Source organism: Erythrolamprus reginae, chromosome 2 (genome assembly GCF_031021105.1).
Source record: "Erythrolamprus reginae isolate rEryReg1 chromosome 2, rEryReg1.hap1, whole genome shotgun sequence".
Taxonomy (NCBI): Eukaryota; Metazoa; Chordata; class Lepidosauria; order Squamata; family Dipsadidae; genus Erythrolamprus; species Erythrolamprus reginae.
Window position 1 is genome coordinate 163,379,829 of NC_091951.1, and position 22,685 is coordinate 163,402,513.

The 22,685-nt window shown below is 40.6% G+C and overlaps 1 protein-coding gene across 2 annotated transcripts in view; it reads left to right on the top strand.

Annotated features, from left to right (window-relative positions):
- SLC39A11 (solute carrier family 39 member 11) overlaps positions 1-22,685 on the top strand; it is a 366,224-nt gene that overhangs the window by 25,347 nt on the left and 318,192 nt on the right. For both annotated transcript variants that reach the window (XM_070740259.1, XM_070740260.1), the window contains exon 4: positions 7,770-7,928. In XM_070740259.1, the coding sequence (XP_070596360.1) occupies positions 7,770-7,928 (159 nt within the window). The remainder of the gene's footprint in view (positions 1-7,769; positions 7,929-22,685) is intronic.

Consider the following 22,685-nt stretch of genomic DNA (forward strand, 5'->3'; position numbering starts at 1 on the left):
CTGTAAACCTCCTCTTTTATCAACCCTGTCCCTCGTTAGTACTGTCATCTTGTGTCACGTGGCATTTGAATGCTCTCCTTTTAGCTCTTAATTTAGTTTAATGTTTGTGGCAGTTCACTTTGGGATTGTATTTCCTATATTTTGGGTGGTGATGGAAAGCAGCCAGTGAGTTTTGTTCTCTTTAAGGAACCCTGAAGCTTGCCAGTGCTGTGAGTCACTGATAAGATAATTATGGCAGCAAAAATACTCCATTAAAACACACACACAGGATTGAATGCCAGCAAACTAGGGTGGGATTCTGCACTGCAGCTGTCTCTTTCCACAGGGTACCCTGCCAGAAGAAGTTGTGAAGTTTACCCAAATAATATAAAATAAATAAAAATGCTGCACTTATGTGACTTTCAATATAGATAGGTTTGCCATTTCAGTGTATCTTATATTGTAAGGAAATCTTACTGCACTATAACAATTTTTCAGCTTGGCTATCTGTTCTTATAAATTTGGTGGGAAGCATTGGGCTTTTGTCAGTTACTAAGATTTTAAGGCTACCAAGCACAGAACTTTTTAACAAGCTAGTTGATTACCAATATTAGAAAAACAGTCCTGGAATAGGAAACCAGCTATAAATATGCCACACACACACACATACATATGTGTATGTGTGTGTGTATGTGTGATACAAATGCATGTGACATACATATGTGTGACACACACACATATATATATATATATATATATATATATATGTTAAATGTTTTTAGCTGGAATTTTAAAATTAAGGGAGAGTAGGATGGTCCCATTTCGGCCTTGTTCTATATATATAGGTACATGTATATATATATATATATATATATATATGTATGTATGTATATATATATATATATATATATATATATATATATATATATATATGTTAAATGTTTATAGCTGGAATTTAAAATTAAGGGAGACCAGGATAGATCTATTTCGGCCTTAAAAAAAATATATATATATATATATATATATATATATATATATATATATATATATATATATTTATATGTGATATACATGTCTATGTTCACTCTCTCTTCCTTTCTCCCCCTCTCCCTATCTATCTTTCAAAGGTTTGAACCCTAACATCTTTTCCCCCCTCTCTTAATGAGTTCATGGTTGCTCAAGGAAAAGTTAATTTTATTTATTTGTTTATTGAATTTTTAAAAATTCCTTGGCTGGCAGGACACACAACATGTCCCCCCTGATGAATCTGGTGAGAAGATATAATTGGGAAGAGGCAGCTCCTCAAAAACCTGGCCCTGTGGTATGTAGGGCTTTCAACATCAAAACCAGCACCTTGAATTGGATCTGGAAGCAAACTGGCCATAGTGCAGCTTAGGGAACACAGGCATACCATCTGCAGTTTATAACTGCCTTAACTCCATTGCATTTTATACCAGCTGAAGCTTCCACAGTTTTCAAGGGCAGCTAGCTGTAGAATGTGCCACAGTAATCCAAGAATAGCCATCTTAATCTAGCATCCGTTTTCTGAAAGTTGCCATCAATGAGGAAGCCAGATTCACTTTACAACTGTGTTACTAATTTAACAACTGCAGTGATTCACTTAACAACGGTGGCAATAAAGACCATAAAATGAGACAAAACTCACTCAACAACTATCTTGCTTAGCAACAGAAATTTTGGGCTCAATTGTGGTCATAAGTTGAGAATTATCCATATATACTACAGCTATGGTGTATATATGTGGGGGCTATATCATGAATTAGTAGTAGGCAAAGTAATATAATATTGATGTTTGGGCTTAGAATGTGGAAGCTGTGTTTATGAGAAGAAGGTTCTGGGACAGCTTTCCTTTGTCTCTAGGTCAGAGGTATCAAACTTGTGGCGTTACATTGTCATGATGTATCATGACTTTTCCTCCCTTCGCTAATGATGCATCTGGCCCATGGGCCATGGGTTTGATACCCCTGCTCTAGGCTGGGTACTATTCTCATGCCATGTGACTCATGCCTTTCATTATCTCAGTGGAGGAGCCTCTCCATTGGACTCACAGATTGGCTATAGTGATCAGAAGGCATTGTGAAAGATTCGTAGGCAATGTTAGCATCTGGTGGCTACAATGGAGAGACTCATTCACCAAGATCATGAAGAACTACCGGTATGTGGAGTAGAAACTTGTGCATGTGGTAGAAGTAGGATAACTTCCTCTACCGCCAGATGAGTAAGTTCCAAAGAATGATGAGCAAGTTCCAAAGGAAAAGACCTTTCAACCAGATTGACCAGTGAGAACAGCTACAGTTGAACAAAGAGAAGGAGAACATATACATATGCATTGGGAGAGAAAAGATAGCCATAAGCTCACCCCTCAGTTCTTGCCTTTTGAAGATCTCATTATATGAGGTTCTGCAATTTGCATTCATGATTTGCTATTTACATTGTTTCATGTCACAACAGAACCCAGCAAATAATGAGATTACATTTGCAATGTAAAACCATCTTAGTATTATTTTTATCTGTTCATTTTATAAATGTAAATGAGATGTTTTCTTTCATGTTCAAATTGGGGTGGTGGAGATAAAAGAAAAATAAATTTCATGAGTTTGGTTGCTGATTTTAATTATGAGAAACTTCAAGTGCATTTATTTGTATGCCTTCACAATTTAGAGTAATTTCTACTATGCATGATAGCTGTATGGTTTATCGTCCACAAGCCCTTGCATTACTTTGATTTTTGTGGCAACTCTTGCTTACTTAGCTGTGCATATTTCTGTTGAATAGAGAGAAACCCAATATTAATTCTCTAAGAAAAAGTCTCTAAATGTTTATCTAGTCCCCAACTGAGCTACTTTGGGCTTCACTTGATTCAGGTTATGGTGGATTGTATTTTTCAGTAGAACTTGATCACTTGTTCATGGCTTCCTTGCGAAGTAAGTTTGATTAATTTGATTCTGGCCCTCAGTAAGCTTCATTGCTTTCCTTTGATCTTTGATCAGAGCATTAAAATCGACCCAGGTCTGCTGTATTACTAATCTTCAGTGTTCTTAAGTCCTTAATATCAGGGCTCATTTAGAATTCTCATTTTATTTTATTTGCATATTATTGTTTTGTCTTCCAATTAATGTTCCCCATGTTTTAAAGAACAAATGGATGTAGGGAAAATATAATTGGGTTTCTGATGTTCCTAGTTCTGCATCTTAAATCTTGATCTGAAGATGAGTAGTTAAGGCAAATGGCCAAATAGAGAGACTTCTTTATGTTCATTATTGGCCTTCCAATGTTTACTACACAGTGAGTTAAAAAAAAAAAGGCACATGTGTAAAAGGCACATTGTAGATCTTTAAACAGAGCCTGGGGCAATTTGAAATTAAGTGGCTAAGGGCAGAAAAGACTTAAAGCACCCAATTCATTTAAAATTATTTCTTTAAAGGAGAGCACGGTTGGCTACTTCTCTTTACCAGCATAGGCAATTTAAAACTATTCTTGTTACAATTAGACTATTGGTGTAGTCCCCAGTGTCTGATCTGTAAAAGTGATTTTGATGTTATTACTGCTTAGTGGAATATCTCTGCCTGATTTTTCATGCTAGTTGCTGCATTTTTGAGTGAAGAAAAAGTTTCTTAAGATTTGAGCTGAATCCATAAAGTGTTCTAGAAATACAGAATAAACATTCCATCTGAATATTATGCAGCTGTCATTTGAGTAAATAAATATATTTAGAACTCTGAAAAAAATCTATTATAGCATCTTAAGTGTAAAAAAAAATATGCTATTTTATACTTTGACACTGTTTAGCTGGATCAGCTGGGGAGTGTGGGAGGGCAGAGGTAGGCTGATGTACCTTGGATAATTACAAAAGCCAAAAATACCAAAAAAAGAAGTCAAACTGTGCTTCATTGATTATAGGTATGTCTAGGCAAAATCACATCAAGCTGCGGATTGTGCTCAGAAAAATGGGAATCCTAGCACATCTCATTGTCCTCACAAAAAATTTACATGCAGGCCAGGAAGCCACAGTAGCGACAGAATATGCACAGTTTTAAAATTGGAGGAAGAAACATCAATAATCTGTGCTTATGTTAATGGCACTACCCTGCTAGCCAAAAGGCAAAGCATCTGCAAGTTCTAGTAATAAAAGAGAAAGGAGCACAGTGAAAAATGGGACTAAGTTAAATCAGTGGCAGTAGGTATGACGACCAGTTTTAGAATAGGCAGTGGAGATATCAAAGTAGTAGACTGCTTCTGTCTTTCAGGATCAATCATCAGGCACAAAGGAACAACCAGTTAAGAAACCTGAAGCAATCTGGAGATGAACATGTTTAAAACTGTAGAGATGAGAGTGGATTTTAGGAGGAAACCCTCTATATTCTACTATGCACAATATCAACTGTAGAATCCTTCAAATTTTACAGCAACAGTCTACTAATATAAGTAACAGGTTGGGACACCCAGGAAAGATACTAGAGGGGTGAAGAGGAAGTAGAATGGAAGGGAGAGAAGGAGTGAGGTGGAGAACGATGAAGAAGAAAGAGGGAGAGAGAGGTTTAGGAGGAGCATATCTATCAAGTGCTAATTTATGACTGTTCTGGTCTGGTCTGGTCTGGTCTGGTCCGGTCTGTCCGGTCATATCCACCCCACCCCACCCCATCCCATCCCAGTCATAAATTAGCACTTGACAGATTAGCCACAAGGCTTTGGAAAAGATATTAAGATATCAGGATGAATCTATACCTACAAATATCAGAATGGTGAAACTACAATATTCCCTGTAATGCTGTATGAAAGGGAGCGTTGGACTTAAGTAGAATAGGAAGATAATTAACACTTTTGAATTTTTGTGTTAGAAAAGACTCTTGAGAATATTGTGGACATGGAGAAAATCTATTTATGATGTCACTAAGAATTAAAAAGGACTTGATTGTTCACATAAATTCCACAATAATATGCAATATGATTATGCACAGTTCAATGTAAATGTTAAACATATGCTTACATTGAAACCAAAAGGCAGCACATATAATACCAGTGGGGAAAAACCTAGTCAATTAAAATATTGTTTATTTTTATATGACTATTTTTAAACAATTGGCTTAGAAATGTTTTATGCTGTATTTGTTTGTTGAAATGTTGTGAGCTGCCCCGAGTCCACGGAGAGGGGCGGCATATAAGTCCAATTAATAAGTCCAATTAATAAAAATACCTCAATAATAGGTATTACAGAGGTTGTGTGGAGGGGATCTGGGATGGATTTTTAAAAATTGATAATTATTTCATTTAACTAAACAGTGATCAAGAAAATTTAAGATAATTGAATAAGCTGATAAACTGGCATTCTCTGAAGACCGGAGTAATTATAGGTAATAGTTCTTCAAGTCCTAACAATCATTATCATGGTATATTAAGATTCAGCCCAGGTGTGCTTTTAGAAAACACCTGCTCCATTGCTTTTAAGGAAAAATTGATTTGGTGAAAACAACAACAGCTTGTGCTAAAATATAGGAATTAAGCAGGAATAATGGTAGGGTTGAAAATTGTCAAAGCTTCTGTGCATTCTCAAGGGATAGCTGAAAAATCTTTCACCAATCTGCTCAAATTTCACTGGTCACAGTGAGAAAGCAGTAGTTAAAACAAGCCTCTTATATTCCATAATAAAATGACCATTTGGTAAAGAGCTTTTAGATTTTCTTTGGAAGCCACATTTACAGTGGTACCTCTTCTTACGAACTTAATTCGTTCCGTGACCAGGTTCGTAAGTAGAAAAGTTCGTAAGAAGAAGCAATTTTTCCCATAGGAATCAATGTAAAAGCGAATAATGTGTGCAATCAGAAAACTCACCCCTTTTGCCTTATTACCGCCGGCATTTGGATCCTTGTTTGGGGGCAGATGTGGGGGAGGGAAGACAGCAGAGGCTGCCCGGAGGGAGCCTCGTGAGTGGATTGACACACATGGAAAGCTGCCTGGTGACTTGTCAGATGGCGGGGCTTTCACCCTCCATGAAAGTTTTCAGCGATGGCGGCAAAGGAGAATCCTGGTGCTTTGGCTTCAGACAAGGCTGGTTGAATTGCAACTGTTGCCCACCAGGACCCTCCAAAGCCGGCCTGGCCACACCTGCCTTCGTCCCTTGCCCGGCGGGCAACGAAGCACTTGTGGGGGATGTCTGGCTCGGGGTCCGGAGTCCCCTCCCCTCGGCGCCCCCAAGCTGAGTCGGTGGCTCCCCACTTCTCTGAACCTCTCCTAAGAACCCCTCAGCTGGGATGCCGCGACCGTAGCTCCATTCCCGGCCCGTAACTTCGCCTCACAAACTCCTCACAAACTTCCCCCCCTGCCTGCAGATGACTGGAGATGTGCGTCTCCCATTCTGTCTACTCTGCTACTCCTGGGTTCTCATCGCTGTTCCGTTCTCTTGCAAGCTCCGATCCCTAGCAAGCCTCTAGATAGATAGAGAGGTAGATGGATAGAGGGATAGAAAGAAAGAAAGAAAGATAGAAAGATAGAAAGATAGAAAGATAGAAAGATAGAAAGATAGAAAGATAGAAAGATAGAAAGATAGAAAGATAGAAAGATAGAAAGATAGAAAGATAGAAAGATAGAAAGATGATTGATAGATAGAAATAGATAGATGATATCTATCTATCTATCTATCTATCATCTATCTATCTATCTATCTATCTATCCATCTATCCATCTATCCATCCATCCATCCATCTATCCATCTATCCATCCATCCATCCATCTATCCATCCATCCATCCATCCATCTATCAATCATCTATCCATCTATCCATCCATCCATCCATCCATCATCCATCCATCCATCCATCTATCCATCCATCCATCCATCTATCAATCATCTATCCGTCTATCCCTCTACCAATCTACCCATCTACCCATCTATTTATCTATCCGTCTACCCCTCTATCCATCTATCTCTCTATCCCTGGTGGGCAGCAGTTGCAATTTGACCGGCCAATGGGCAGGAGGGGTGAGGAGGACTCGGAGTGGTTTCTCTCGGACGGAGAAGCCACGTAGGCTCGCCAGGGCTGCTGAGGATCAGGCAGAGGCAGGCGAAGCAGCGGCAGGATTAGGATTCCGGGCCGCAACTTCAACTGGCCGCTGCTTCTTTGGCCGGGGAGACAAAGGGGAGCGTGTGGCTGTCCCCGCGGGCTTCAGAGGAGGAGGAGGAGGGGGAAGGGGGGGCATCTCACCCAGCCGCTGGAAATCAAAAGGAAAATCCCAGGCGCTTCGGCTGGCAACAGTCAATGTTGGCAGTCCGGAGGTGGGGAATCCCGGCGGGGGCGGCAAGCGGTGGGAAATCCCTGCTGTGGCAGTCACAAGACAGGGGAATCCCTGTGGCAGTAAGAGAGTGCACCCGGGCTCGGGTTTGTAAGGTGAAAATGGTTCTTAAGAAGAGGCAAACAAATCTTAAACACCGTGTTCGTATCTCTAAAAGTTTGTATGTTGAGGCGTTCGTAAGTAGAGGTACCACTGTACCAAATATGAAATTATTAAATGTGAGATTAGGCTAAATTGCCTCTTCCAGCCCTTTGGTTCCATGATTCCCAGGTGACAAGTTACTGACTTTTAATTTGAAATATTTAGATTCTGCTTAACTTTAAAAAAAAAAACAAGGAACAACTTGTTGTATATAAATCTACACTGGTTCCTCTCTCTGTTTGGTAAATGGAAGTGGATATTAACAGCAACTTTCTTTCATTGGGTTCTTAGGAAATGAGTTTTAATTCTGACTTGAATAGCTTGCTGTCTTTTGTTGTTTAGGTTATGCTGGCTGCTTCTTACTGGTCCCTTCTTGAACCTGCAATTGAGTTAGCTGAGAACTCTGGGAAGTTTGGAGCCTTAGCCTTCCTCCCCGTAGCTGTTGGCTTTACTCTGGGTGCAGCATTTGTGTACTTCACTGACCTTCTCATTCCATGGCTGGTGAGTAGCTCTCAAAATCTGGTCACCCAAGACCAATAGTTTATTTTTGGTATGCTGGGAATTACTTTTGACGTGCCCTGAATAAAACGCTGGTACCAGGTAAGGGGTATCATTTTTTATCCAGCTTTCTTCTTGGAGCCTGTGGTGAGTATGGACAAGATAAGAGGTGGAACAGTGTTTCATGGATGCCTCCCTGTGTGTTCTAAATCACTAATTATTATAGGAAGAGTCCAGTACTTGAGTGGTACCATCATGACCATGAGTCTGAACCTGTTTCTCTTTCCTCTCTTCCTGCCTGTTGTGAAATCTTCCCACTAGCCGCTTTTTGTTTGTTTGGTTTTGGGGGAAAAACATTCAGAGAAGGTTGAAGGAAGACCAACGAAAGAGAAAAAGGCACAGAAGGAAGGACGATCAGGTGTGAACGGTTAGAAAAGGTGTGATCTTTTTTCCTGGATCATGCCAAGACATGCAAAAATGTTTAAAATTTCAAGAATCTTATTTCAATACTTTAAAAAATTATTTGCAGTGCTCTGAGAGTACTGAAAACATTTTAAGCTTAAACATTTGGAATTCACAATATCTGGACATTATTCTTCTTCACCAGCACCATATCAATATATTCTCTGTATTTTTTGTCTCTGTGTACTTGCTAGATGTCAAGAAGCCATAATCATTCTGCTTTCCCATCTGCCATGTACTTTGTCTCACAATGGGAGGACAGTAAACAGGGAAATGTAGGATGGTCATCTTGACAAATGGCATTGCACTGTAGATGTCTTTTTGACCATTCCAGTCTTAGGATATTGGACAATTTCAGTGTTTATATTTCTGTGTTCTGTTTGCTTATGAAAATGAGGAAACTCATTTTCTTTTCTCCTTTTCTTTCTGGTAGATGTCTTTTCTCTTCTAAATCCAAAACTTTTTAAAAGCAGTTTATGGAAATTCTTACTTTGGATATTTTGAATTGGTTTTTTTTGAGCAGTGGTCTGTTTAATTTTTAGCAAAGAGCTAGAACATAGAAGAAACCCTCAAGTGCGGTCTTTAACTTGGAAATGTTTTCTCAGCTCCTTGTTGGAAGGATGGGCCTTTAATTAGTCAGAGAGAGACAGTTATTTTCATGAATATCTATTTACAGAGGTGCAAATTGACAGTCACAGGTAGTCCTCAACTTATATCCATTCATTCAGTGACCATTTGCCTACGTGGACTCATTGCTCCGGAAATTGCGGGTTGCGAGTCACTCTTGATGAAGTTGGACTTAGGGGTTCAGGTGGGCTTATTTCTCACGTACCTGCCTCCCAGCTGCGTGTCAAAAGCCCTGCCTGTGCTACTCGAGGAGGTAGGCAGGTTGGCGGTGTAGTTCCCCAGACTTATTGTCTTGGGGGACTTCAACCTGCCGTCACTCGGCGAAACCTCTGGGTTGGCACAGGAGTTCATGGCCACCATGACAGCCATGGACCTGACTCAAGTAGTATGGGGTCCGACTCATGAGGGGGGGCACGCACCTGACATGGTATTCCTTTCCGAGTAATTGAGTAATGGTCTGAGACTAAGGGGCTTAGAAGCAGTGCCTTTGTCATGGTCAGACCATTTTCTACTACGGCTTGACTTCCTGGCTCCAATCCTTCCCCGCAGGGAGGCGGAACCAATGAAGATGTTCCGCCCCAGACGCTTGATGGACCCAGAGGGCTTTCAGACGGCGCTTGGGGTTATTCCAGAGGCACTCATCCACAGTTCGGCGGAGTCTCTTGCGGAGGCCTGGAATACGGCTGCTGCGGAGGCTCTCGACCGGATTGCGCCTTTGCGACCTCTCCGTGGCGCTAGACCCCGTAGAGCCCCATGGTTCAACGAGGAGCTCCGGGAGTTGAAACGCCAAAAGAGACGTCTAGAGAAGTGATGGAGGAAGAGTAGGTCTGAATCTGATCGAACACTTGTAAGAGCTTTTATTAAGACTTACAAAGTGGCGCTCAAGGCGGCAAGATGCGCATACCATGCCGCCTTGATTGCATCAGCGGAATCCCACCCGGCCGCTCTGTTTAGGGTGACCCGCTCCCTTCTTAACCAGGGGGGAGTTGAGGAGCCCTTGCAGAGTAGTGCCGAGGAGTTTAACACATTTTTCGCTGATAAAGTCGCTCAGATCCGGGCCGACCTCGACTCCAATTGTAAAACAGAGTCAACTGACAATGAGTCAGTCGAGGTGACTGGGGCACGTACTTGTCCACCTGTCTGGGAAGAGTTTGATCTGGTGACACCTGATGAAGTGGACAAGGCCATTGGAGCTGTGAGTTCCGCCACCTGTCTACTGGATCCGTGTCCCTCCTGGTTGTTCTCGGCCAGCAGGGAAGTGACATGGAGCTGGGCCCAGGAGATTACCAATGCTTCCTTGGGGAGGGGAGTTTTTCCAACTCTCTATAAAGAAGCGCTTGTGCGCCCCCTCCTCAAGAAGCCTTCCCTGGACCCAGCCGTACTCAACAACTATCGTCCAGTCTCCAACCTTCCCTTTATGGGGAAGGTTGTTGAGAAGGTGGTGGCACTCCAGCTCCAGCGGTCCTTGGAAGAAGCCGATTATCTAGGTCCCCAGCAGTCGGGCTTCAGGCCCGGTTACAGCACGGAAACCGCTTTGGTCGCGTTGATGGATGATCTCTGGCGGGCCCGGGACAGGGGTTTATCCTCTGTCCTGGTGCTCCTCGATCTCTCAGCGGTTTTCGATACCATCGACCACGGTATCCTTCTGCACCGGTTGGAGGGGTTGGGGGTGGGAGGCACTGTGCTTCAGTGGTTCTCCTCCTATCTCTCTGGCCAGTCGCAGTCGATGGGTGAGATCATCCAAGGACATGGGGTGAGGTATCATCAATATGCCGATGATACCCAGCTTTACATCTTCACCCCATGCCCAGTCAATGAAGCGGTAGAAGTGATGTGCCGGTGCCTGGAGGCTGTTGGGGCCTGGATGGGTGTCAACAGACTCAAGCTCAACCCGGATAAGACGGAGTGGCTGTGGGTTTTGCCTCCCAAGGACAATCCCATCTGTCCGTCCATTACCCTGGGGGGGGAATTATTGACCCCCTCAGAGAGGGTCCGCAACTTGGGCGTCCTCCTCGATCCACAGCTCACATTAGAGAACCATCTCTCAGCTGTGGCGAGGGGGGCGTTTGCCCAGGTTCGCCTGGTGCACCAGTTGCGGCCCTATCTGGACCGGGACTCATTGCTCACAGTCACTCATGCCCTCATCACCTCGAGGTTCGACTACTGTAATGCTCTCTACATGGGGCTACCTTTGAAAAGTGTTTGGAAACTTCAGATCGTGCAGAATGCGGCTGCGAGAGCAGTCATGGGCTTACCCAGGTATGCCCATGTTTCACCATCACTCCGCAGTCTGCACTGGCTGCCGATCAGTTTCCGGTCACAATTCAAAGTGTTGGTTATGACCTTTAAAGCCCTTCATGGCATCGGACCAGGATGTCTCCGAGACCGCCTTCTGCCGCACGAATCCCAGCGACCGATTAGGTCCCACAGAGTGGGCCTCCTCCGGGTCCCGTCAACTAAACAATGTCGGTTGGCGGACCCCAGGGGGAGAGCCTTTTCTGTGGCGGCACCGACTCTCTGGAACCAACTCCCCCCGGAGATCAGAACTGCCCCTACTCTTCCTGCCTTCCGTAAACTCCTCAAAACCCACCTTTGCCGTCAGGCATGGGGAAACTAAACATCTCCCCCTGGGCACGTTGAATTTATACATGGTATGCTTGTGTGTGTGTATGTTAGTATAGGGTTTTTTAAATTTTTTTAAAATATTTAAATTAATTGGATTATGTATTGGATTGTTTTTCACTTGTTGTGAGCCGCCCCGAGTCTTCGGAGAGGGGCGGCATACAAATCCAAATAATAAATAAATAAATAAATAAATAAATTCAAAGTTATGATAGATCTGAAAAAAAATGGACGTATCATTGATCCTCAAAAGTTCTGGACATTGCAGCATTCCTGTGGCCATGTGAATATGATCGAGGTGCTTGGATGCCTGGCATGCAATTATGATGCTCCAGGAAACCATGATGTGATTCCATTTGTGACTTTCTCCACAAGCAAACTCAATGGGGAAGCTGCAGGGAAAGTTATAAGCCATGCCAATAAGTCACTTCCACTTTATGTCTCATCCACAGTACATCCCCATCTCTCCCAGAGTTGCCGATGGTCTCCCCAGCCTTACTTACATGCAGCCTGTCCACAGCACTCCACACTACCTGGGTCTCCTGCCTCTTCCTGCTTAACCACCCACATGTCTTAAGGTTATGATAACAACTGGGACTGACTGGGATTGAATTCAATTTAATTGAACCGGATACTTTATTTGGTCAAGTGTGATTAGTAACACAAGGAATTTGTCTCCAGTGCAGGAGATGTACATGTAAAGTAACAGAATAATGATAATCAACATAATAAAGAAGTAAAGGAACAAAAAGGATAAGGATAAATAATAATTGTTTGTTTGTTTGTTTGTTTTGTCCAATACACAATGAGAGTTTTAGTGTGTGTGTGTGTATATATATATACACACATAGTGAAATACATGATGAAGGTTATAGAGGATATACTCATAGTAAAATATATCTATGAAAGAATAGAAAAGAAGATATAGTAGTAGAACATATCAATGAAAGAATAGAAGAAGAGAAATAGGAATAGAAGAAAGGAATAGGAGATAAGGAGGAACTTCCTGACCGTCAGATCGATCAACCAATGGAACAACCTACAGGCGGACATTGTGAACTCCAACACTCTGGACATTTTAAAGAGAAGATTGAATTGCAACTTGACTGGTGTACTATAGGGTTCCTGCTTGGGCAGGGGGTTTAACTCAATGGCCTTCATGGTCCCTTTCAACTCTAACAATCAATCAATCAATCAATCAATCAATCAATAAACAAATAAATATAGGAGAGCAATAGGACAGGGGACGGAAGGCACTCTAGTGCACTTGTATGTGACTATGGTATCATGCTCTGGACTCTCCAGAGCACAAAGCCTGGGTAAGCTAGCAAGGAGGATAGATTGTTACCCAAGCAGAAGATCCCCCCTCTCCATGTCTCTAAAATAATCCAATGGAATGGCAAAGCCAATATGATTGGTTTCAGCTACATTGCAGGAGTTATCAGGACGTGGCTGTACACAGTTACAAACTGCTTCTGGGACTCTGGTTCTGGATTTTGCCTCAAGGTTTACTCTTGAAGCCTTTTCCAATGATGGATATAGCCAAAGGCAGTGGAGGTGTGCAGTCAGAGTTTCCCTTCTCCTAGTGGTTGACCAGGGAGTCTTTCATGTCTCGCCGTGCTCTTAGCGAACCATATCGCTTGCAGAGACCGCCTTCATGACCATTGTCCTATTCTAGTAGATTTCATCCACTCAGTCCGCCGGATCTGTCTTCACATGCTTGGGATAGACAAGTCCCTGTCTATCCGAAGGTCAATGACCCATCGGCTACTCTCAACCTGGTTTGTCCAGCCTGTTGAATCTGTTGTCTGGGGTGTGGCTGGTGAACATGCTACAGCTACTAGGAACCACAGGTGAGAGCTGAGTGACAGGTGGGGACCAAAGGTGAATGAGCTGCCCTAAAAGCTGGCCTAAAATGAGTTGCTGTAAAAGAACATAACATGCCCCTACACTAGAGGTGCTACCCCTCCCTGAATACCACATGCATACAGCTATTTAAAGGCCTATATATATTTTTCAATAAAAAGTAATAGTGTTTCAAAAAATATATCAAAATTTCTTGGCAGATTTGCAAAAAAGGATAATTCTGTATGTAGTAGCACGTCTTGGTAGAGGAGGACATTTTTGTTTAGTATTTAATCAACCAAATCTAGCATTTCTTGCTAATAATGAGAAAACTCTTATCTAAATTTACCATAGAGAATATAGTTAAGTTCCTTTACTATCTCCTTCCCTCCCCCCTTCTCTCTTTCAATCTCCCTCTCCCTGATAAAGATCTTGCTATAGCATCTTGCTAATACTGTTTTTTCATTAGCTAAAACTGAAGGGGGAAAGAAATCCCTTTTAAGGTTTCTATAACGTGACTGAACTGCTAATGTCTTCTAAATTACCTAACCAAGTCTGAAGTATTGGAAGTCAAAGAGTAGGTTCAAAATGCTGAACTTCTGAGATTTCCTTCTATCCTAATATTTAATGCGATACTTTATGTATTTTGTTTCATTGGCTCCCAAACATCCTAGTAAATATTTGGAAGGTTATGTTGGTTTACAATCACAACCTAGGATTTCATAACTGCTACTAAGTATTTCATATTTCAACAAACATAACTTTAGACCAGTGTTTCCCAACCTTGGCCACTTGAAGATATCTGGACTTCAACTCCTAGAATTCCCCAGCCAGCATTTGCTGGCTGGGGAATTCTGGGACTTGAAGTCCAAATATCTTCAAGTTGCCAAGGTTGGGAAAGACTGCTTTAGACAGTTAACTTTGATCTTAGATCTCTTCTGTGTCTTCTCATGCAGTTAAAACCTTTTAGAAGTATAATTACCTTTAACATTGTAATACAGTAAACAACCTTTTATTCAGCTTAACTACTAGATTGCTGATAGCAAAGGAGGCATCTTGGCTTTGGTAGACTAAATAAGTCACAAAATTAGACATTGTAATATATTGAGGTCTGGCAACTTTGGTTTTGAAGTTCTTTGTTCCCTTTAGAATGGCTATGTTACAGTTAGTTACAGAATGTTCTGTTGGTTTGGAATAATTTCTCCCTTTGATTATTAATTGCTGCCAGTCTTGATCTTAGAAATACATTTCTGTATTACTTTGTACAGACACTGCCTGATTTGTTTTATGTAACACGTGGAAGGGCATTGCTGATGGGGATTGGGTGGCTGCCCACTGCCAGTAGTTCGATCCTGACTAGCTCAAGTTTCACTCAGCCTTCCATCCATCCAAGGTCAGTAAAATGAGGACCCAGATTGTTGGGGGCAATAGGCTGCCTCTGTAAACTGCTTAGAGAATGCTGTAAAGCACTGTGAAGTGGCATATAAGTCTAAGTGCTCTTGCTATTGGAAAATGAATGAATGATGTTGTCAAAGTCTGTTTAATGAACAAGTGGTTGGTAATTGAGGACTACCATACTTATAGTCCTCATTTTCTAACTTTATATTAGGACTGGCAAGTGTGTTGCGAAGTGGTGTGGTTGTTATGTGTGACATTACGATGCTGTGACAAGTTGTCAATTCTGGCTATAATAGTTAAGCAAATTACTATAGATCACCAAGAATGATATCATGTTATTGCGGCTTCCAACTTCTTGTGGGTTTCCCAGTTGATTTTGCTTGTCAGAAGCTGACGGAGAATGTTACAAATGATGATGATGTGATTGCAACCTTCATTAAATATGTGGTGGTTGCCAAGCACTAGAATCATTATCTGATGAAGGTAGGCACTTTCAGAACACAGAGGAAGAGGAGAGGAAAATAGTGCTGTTTACAGTTTGTATTCTTGAATTCAAGGAGGAGGGTATATAGCTGGCTGTAAGGGGAAATTTCTTTGGCTGATAGTGTTATTGAATTCAAGGAGGAGGGGATATAGCTGGCTGTAAGGGGCAATTTCATTGACTGATTGCGTTATTGAATTCAGGGAGGAGGGGACTAGATTGGGAAGTATAAAAGGGTCAGAAAAGCCATTTTAAACTGCACTTTCAGAACACAGAGGAAGAGGAGAGGAAAATAGTGCTGTTTACAGTTTGTATTCTTGAATTCAAGGAGGAGGGTATATAGCTGGCTGTAAGGGGAAATTTCTTTGGCTGATAGTGTTATTGAATTCAAGGAGGAGGGGATATAGCTGGCTGTAAGGGGAAATTTCATTGACTGATTGCGTTATTGAATTCAGGGAGGAGGGGACTAGATTGGGAAGTATAAAAGGGTCAGAAAAACCATTTTAAACTGCACTTTCAGAACACAGAGGAAGAGGAGAGGAAAATAGTGCTGTTTACAGTTTGTATTCTTGAATTCAAGGAGGAGGGTATATAGCTGGCTGTAAGGGGAAATTTCTTTGGCTGATAGTGTTATTGAATTCAAGGAGGAGGGGATATAGCTGGCTGTAAGGGGAAATTTCATTGACTGATTGCGTTATTGAATTCAGGGAGGAGGGGACTAGATTGGGAAGTATAAAAGGGTCAGAAAAGCCATTTTAAACTGCACTTTCAGAACACAGAGGAAGAGGAGAGGAAAATAGTGCGCGAATTATATAACTATAAACCAAAATCAGCAAAGTTTGGTAGCAATAGGGGTTCATTTTCTTGCTAAGTACCTGTATTTCAATACATTCTTAAGATGATTGGCTTGGTACAGTGTAACACTTGTTTGGCTGTTGTGTTCCGTAGTACCTTGTGGAACTTGGGGTACTGCCCTCTTTGCATTAGGACATCTAGGTTAGATGGCGAGATCTCTAGATTGCAGTCCTTAGTTTGTAGCTTGCAGGCAGAAGTGGAAAGATTGTCCCAGCCACGTGCTGTAATGCAGCCATGTGTGCAGCCTCCACTTCCACAGCGCCCCCCGAGGAGGAGGGCTGTTTGGACAACTGTTGGTTCAGGAAGATTACGTGCAGTTGAACAAAAACATAACAATTTTGGTCTCTCTGTATCCAACTCCTATAATGTTCTTGCGGATTTAAATAGTAAGGATGTTGTAGATATTAGCAAGGCCCCTCAGGCGGAGAATGAGGGGATGTTCAAAGGAGAAGTTGTTGTAAATGAGGAACATAGTGTCACCAAACCAAGTCCAGTTAGTAGAAATAAAGAGAGGACACATGTTCTTGTGGGTGACTCGATTGTCAGAGGTGTTGATTTGGGACAGAGGAAGGATGTGGTGAAGGTGATGAGGTGTCTTCCAGGAGCCACTGCCCACAGGGACAGCAGGCGGATTACAAACATTGTCAGGGCTGTGAGTAAAGGTAATAAAGTTGATGTGGTGGTGCATCTTGGCACAAACGATCTGTCCCAGAGAAATGTTAATGTAGTAAAAAGAGATTTTCAAAGTCTAAGTGTGGAGCTGGGTAAAATAACTGATTCAGTGACTTTCTCAGAGGTGTTACCGGTTTGTGGCCAGGAGGGTAAAACAAGTTGTATCAGAGAGTTTAATGTGTGGTTAAGGCAGTGGTGTAAAGCTGAAGGTTTTGGTTATGTAAGTCATGATGTCAGTAGATGGTCTAATAGGGAGTTGTTTAAGAGGGATGGTTTGCATCCATCATACAGATGTACCCAGGTGCTCGGTGAGGAATTCAGAGCTTTTTTGGACAGGCATTTAAACTAGGCAAAGGGGACAGAGATGTACCAGATGTGGAGGATTTCTGTCCCCGACCAATGAGGATACATCAGTTTCTGGAAGCTTATGAAAAGGGAGCTGAAAATAAAATAGATGTAGTTGTTGATGATAAGGGGCAAACTAATAATGAAAATAATGTTCTTCGGGTAATGTGCACGAATGCTCGAAGCTTGAGCAACAAGCTCTGTGAGTTAATGGCCATAATATCTAGAGATAATTTGGATCTGGTTGCCATAACTGAGACATGGTTTAAGGATTCCAATGAATGGGAAATATCCATACCAGGATATACACTGTATAGGAAGGATAGAATAGAGAGAAGGGGAGGTGGAGTAGCCATTTATGTTAAAGAAAGTCTAAAAACAATACTAATTCAAAATACATGTAAAGATCTGGAGACCCTCTGGATTTGCATGCAAAATAAAGACGGTTCTGTCATTAGAATTGGGGTGATCTATAGGCCTCCAGGGCAATCTGAGGAACATGACAACAAGATGGAGGATGAGATTACCCTAATGGCAGTAAAGGGAGATATTGTGGTTATGGGTGATTTCAACATGCCTGATGTTGACTGGAATATCCCCAGTGCCCTTACATGCAAAAGTAAGAATATAGTAGAGGCCTTTACAGGAGCAGCTATGGCACAGCTAGTTAAGACACCAACTAGAGGGGAGAATATTCTAGATTTAGTTTTTACAAATGGGAATCGGGTTTCAGAGGTCAAGGTGGGAGAAAATTTAGGTTGCAGCGACCATCTATGTTTGTGGTTTGATGTAAAAACTGATTGTGAGCAATCCTATACTGCAACCAAAGTATTGGATTTCAGAAAAACAAATTTTAATGCAATGGGGGAATATTTAAATAATGAATTAAAGGGGAGTGATAAAATGGCAGGAGCGAGCACCCAGTGGACTGTATTAAAAAAGGCCATCTTAAAAGCCACAAGACTTTATGTAAAGCAAGTAACTAAAGGTAAAAGGAATAAGAAACCGCTATGGTTTAGCAATGATGTAAGGGCTATAGTCAATGAAAAAAAGGCTGCCTATAGGAGGTATAAAGAGTCTGGAAGTATAGCTGATAGAGAGGTGTATAAAATGAGACAGAAGGAGGCGAAACAGATAATATATGCTGCTAAAGCCTCAAAAGAGGAAGAAATAGCAAAATCTGTAAAGAAGGGGGATAAAACCTTCTTCAGATATATTAGTGATAGGAAGAAGAAAAACTGCAGCATCACAAAGCTTAGTACCGGGAATAATACATGCATTAATGGGAATAAGGAGATCGCTGACCATTTCAATAGCTACTTCTGTTCAGTTTTCTCAAAGGACACCTTACAAAATAATACTATAGAGGGATATAGCATTGCTTCCAGCTGTACGGATTCAGCTCCAGTGATCTTAGAAGCCGATGTCTTAGAAGAACTTGAAAGATTAAAGATAAATAAGGCAATGGGTCCAGATGGCATCCATCCCAGAGTTCTTAAAGAACTCAGATCTGTCATTGCTACCCCCCTGACTGATTTGTTTAACCAATCCCTGTTAACAGGAGATGTTCCTGAGGATTGGAGAATGGCCAGTGTTGTGCCTATCCACAAGAAGGGCAGTAGAGAAGAAGCTGGAAACTACAGGCCAGTTAGCTTGACATCAGTTGTAGTTAAAATGATGGAGACTCTACTCAAAAAGAGGATAAATCAGCATCTAAAAAACAATAACTTATTGGACCCAAATCAGCATGGCTTTACTGAAGGCAAATCGTGTCAGACTAATCTCATTGAGTTCTTTGACTATGTCACAAAGGTGTTGGATCAAGGTGGTGCCGTGGATATTGCCTATCTGGACTTCAGCAAAGCCTTTGATACGGTTCCACATAAAGAGCTGATAGATAAATTAGTGAAGATTGGACTTAATCCCTGGATAGTTCAGTGGATTTCAAGCTGGCTGAAGCATAGACATCAGAGAGTTATTGTTAATGGCGAGTATTCTGAGCAGAGACAGGTTACAAGCGGTGTGCCACAAGGGTCTGTTCTGGGTCCTATTCTTTTTAATATGTTTGTGAGTGACATAGGGGAAGGTTTGGTAGGGAAGGTTTGCCTATTTGCCGATGACTCTAAAGTGTGCAATAGGGTTGATATTCCTGGAGGGGTCTGTAATATGGTAAATGATTTAGCGTTACTAGATAAATGGTCAAAGCAATGGAAACTGCAGTTTAATGTTTCCAAATGTAAAATAATGCACTTGGGGAAAAGGAATCCTAAATCTGAGTATTGCATTGGCAGTTCTGTGTTAGCAAAAACTTCAGAAGAGAAGGATTTAGGGGTAGTGATTTCTGACAGTCTCAAAATGGGTGAGCAGTGTGGTCGGGCAGTAGGAAAGGCAAGTAGGATGCTTGGCTGCATAGCTAGAGGTATAACAAGCAGGAAGAGGGAGATTGTGATCCACTTATATAGAGCGCTGGTGAGACCACATTTGGAGTACTGTGTTCAGTTCTGGAGACCTCACCTACAAAAAGATATTGACAAAATTGAACGGGTCCAAAGACGGGCTACAAGAATGGTGGAAGGTCTGAAATATAAAACGTATCAGGAAAGACTTAATGAACTCAATCTGTATAGTCTGGAAGACAGAAGGAAAAGGGGGGACATGATCGAAACATTTAAATATGTTAAAGGGTTAAATAGGGTTCAGGAGGGAAATGTTTTTAACAGGAAAGTGAACACAAGAACAAGGGGACACAATCTGAAGTTAGTTGGGGGAAAGATCAAAGGCAACATGAGAAAGTATTATTTTACTGAAAGAGTAGTAGATCCTTGGAACAAACTTCCAGCAGACGTGGTAGATAAATCCACAGTAACCGAATTTAAACATGCCTGGGATAAACATATATCCATTGTAAGATAAAATACAGGAAATAGTAAAAGGGCAGACTAGATGGACCATGGGGTCTTTTTCTGCCGTCAGTCTTCTATGTTTCTATGTTTCTATGTTTCTAGGGTTGCTGTGATGTCTGCAACTTGAAGGACCAGTTGTAAGTCTCATTTTTTAGTTCTGTCATGAGTTTGAGTGGTCACTGAATTGGAAATTGGTAAGTGAGGACTACCTATATCCGTATTGCTATTCCACATATCTATTTGTTGTTTCTTAACTTTTTTTTTTCATCTACTGATGCTTCTAGCAGGATTCTTTGTATAGAGTCGTAACTAAGTATATGATCCATTTATCTTAGATTTGGTTGGTTAGATGGTCTTTATGATCTTTCTTATTGTGTCATCTCTAGGATTTCCGGATCATTTTTTGTGACTTCAAGAGATTTTCAAGACTTTCCTCAAATCAATATTTTAAAAAGTTGCCAGTCTGTTCTCAGTCTGCTTTAGTACTGTTTATGTTTTGTAGTTTAAAGGAGAGATGCACAAATATGGTATTGATCACAACCTGTTTCTCACAATGTTTCAGATATGGTATTTGGTTATTCTTACATTTTAAATCCAATTATTTATTCATTTATTTTATTTATTTAATTAGATTTGCATGCTGCCCAATCCCAAAGGGCTCTATCCCTTGAGGTCAGAATATAATTCATGTCTAAAAAACTTTCCTGATAATTTCTATTTTCCTTTTTATTTTTCCATGCTCCAAGCAAAACTTCAAAATATATTTGAAGTTGTACATAGTCAAAAGGGCATTACTGACTATGGTTTATATTTCTGAGAGTCTTTTTTCTTGAAGCTACATTCATCTTGGTTTCTTTTTTGTATTACAATATAACTTGTACTTTTTACTTCTTTTTATTTTCTCAGTTAGAAGGTTTAGGTTTTTATCCAGCTTTCTTCTTCTGTTAGAAGCACAGAATTAGCTACATATCTTAAATTGTGTTCATACTGCCTATCTTTAATTCCAAAAGTATTGAAGGTCCTGATGTATTGTTTTGTTCATCAAATATTTATTCAATGGAGATACAGAAAAGGGGAGGTGAAAGGACATACCGGTAATTCTAGTGCATTTTTCTTTTTGATTGAAAACATGTTTGAAAAAGTTCCTTCAGTCTTAAAAGAAATTTGCTTTCAGTATTAGATTCACTATCATTCTAATACTGTTAGCCATTCATTCCAATTCCTTTCAAGATTGTGATCAATATTTCAGGTTTTATAGAACCAGAGGCTTCTGAGTAATTGACAAAGCATGAAAACAGGCCTTTTTTGTTTTTCCAAATACTGTATCTTTTGATTATTTTTTCACACTGAGCATTTTCTCCTAGGAATACTATCTTTAATAAAGTCACATTAAAGCTTCTCATATTGTTCTGTTTTTCTTGAATTTCTTAAGAAAAGACTTTTAATCCAATCTTTGCTGCTTGACTGATAAGACTAATGATTCTGTGTTCAGACTATTCTATAATTTCTGTATTCAACAATGGAAAAAAAGTTAAGTGCTTAAATTCTTTTGGCAGGTGACCTGTTTCACATACTATTTGATTCCAGATTTTGGTTAGAATTCCTATTCCTTTTCTCTTAGGGATTTAAAGATTTGAAGCAATTTTATCTATGCCTTATATCTTCCAGTTTTTTAGACTTCTGTTATTGCTTACTTTATGTTCTGATACAGCCGGCCCATTAAAATTGTAAATTTTTACCCTGAAACATTGAACATTTTTTCCTATTCATATGTTATATATTTTGCATATTAAAAATGTCCAAGAAATCACAAAGAACAATATTAGGGATCTGCCAACCTCTCAGGTTGTTTAAATCAGTGTTCATGAAGCCACCAAGAGAAAAACATTTTATAAGAGTACTGGTAGAGAATAGGCTGCCTCAAGTTTTCCAAAGAGTACTTAGATCATCCTTTTTAAAAAAATATATCAGTAAGTTAAAAAATGTGTATCACTATGTTTGGCAGAAGCTAAACATCGCATTCCACAATAAAAACTTCATATTGGCTGTCAAGCATTGAAGGGATGATAACATGGGTCGGGGTAGCTTTGCATGGTGATTTACCATTTTTGAAGAAAGCATGAATTCTGTTTTGTGTCAAATAACTCTGTGGGAGAATATCAGGCCATCTGTCACCTGATGTAGAAGCACGTATGGGTTATGAGCAAAAATACGATCCCAAAGAAAGAAGAGTACAAGAAAATGAATGAAGGTTTTACAGTAGCCATAGGATAGCTCTGGACTTAAAATCAGAAATGTGTCAGGACTGGAAACAAGCAGTTCATTCTGGAAGAGTTCAAATGTTACTGTGTTGAAACCATTTACTATTGAAGAACAGACCCAAATTCCACAGTAATGTGAGAGACTGATCTTTAGTTACTGAAAGCTTTTTGGTTCACTTTTAATATTACAGAGACATAGAAATTCAGGGTGTTTTATCTGAAATCAAGAAAGATATGCAAAAACTCAGAAAAACCAAAAGTGGGTTGCATAATATCAAGGGCAACTACA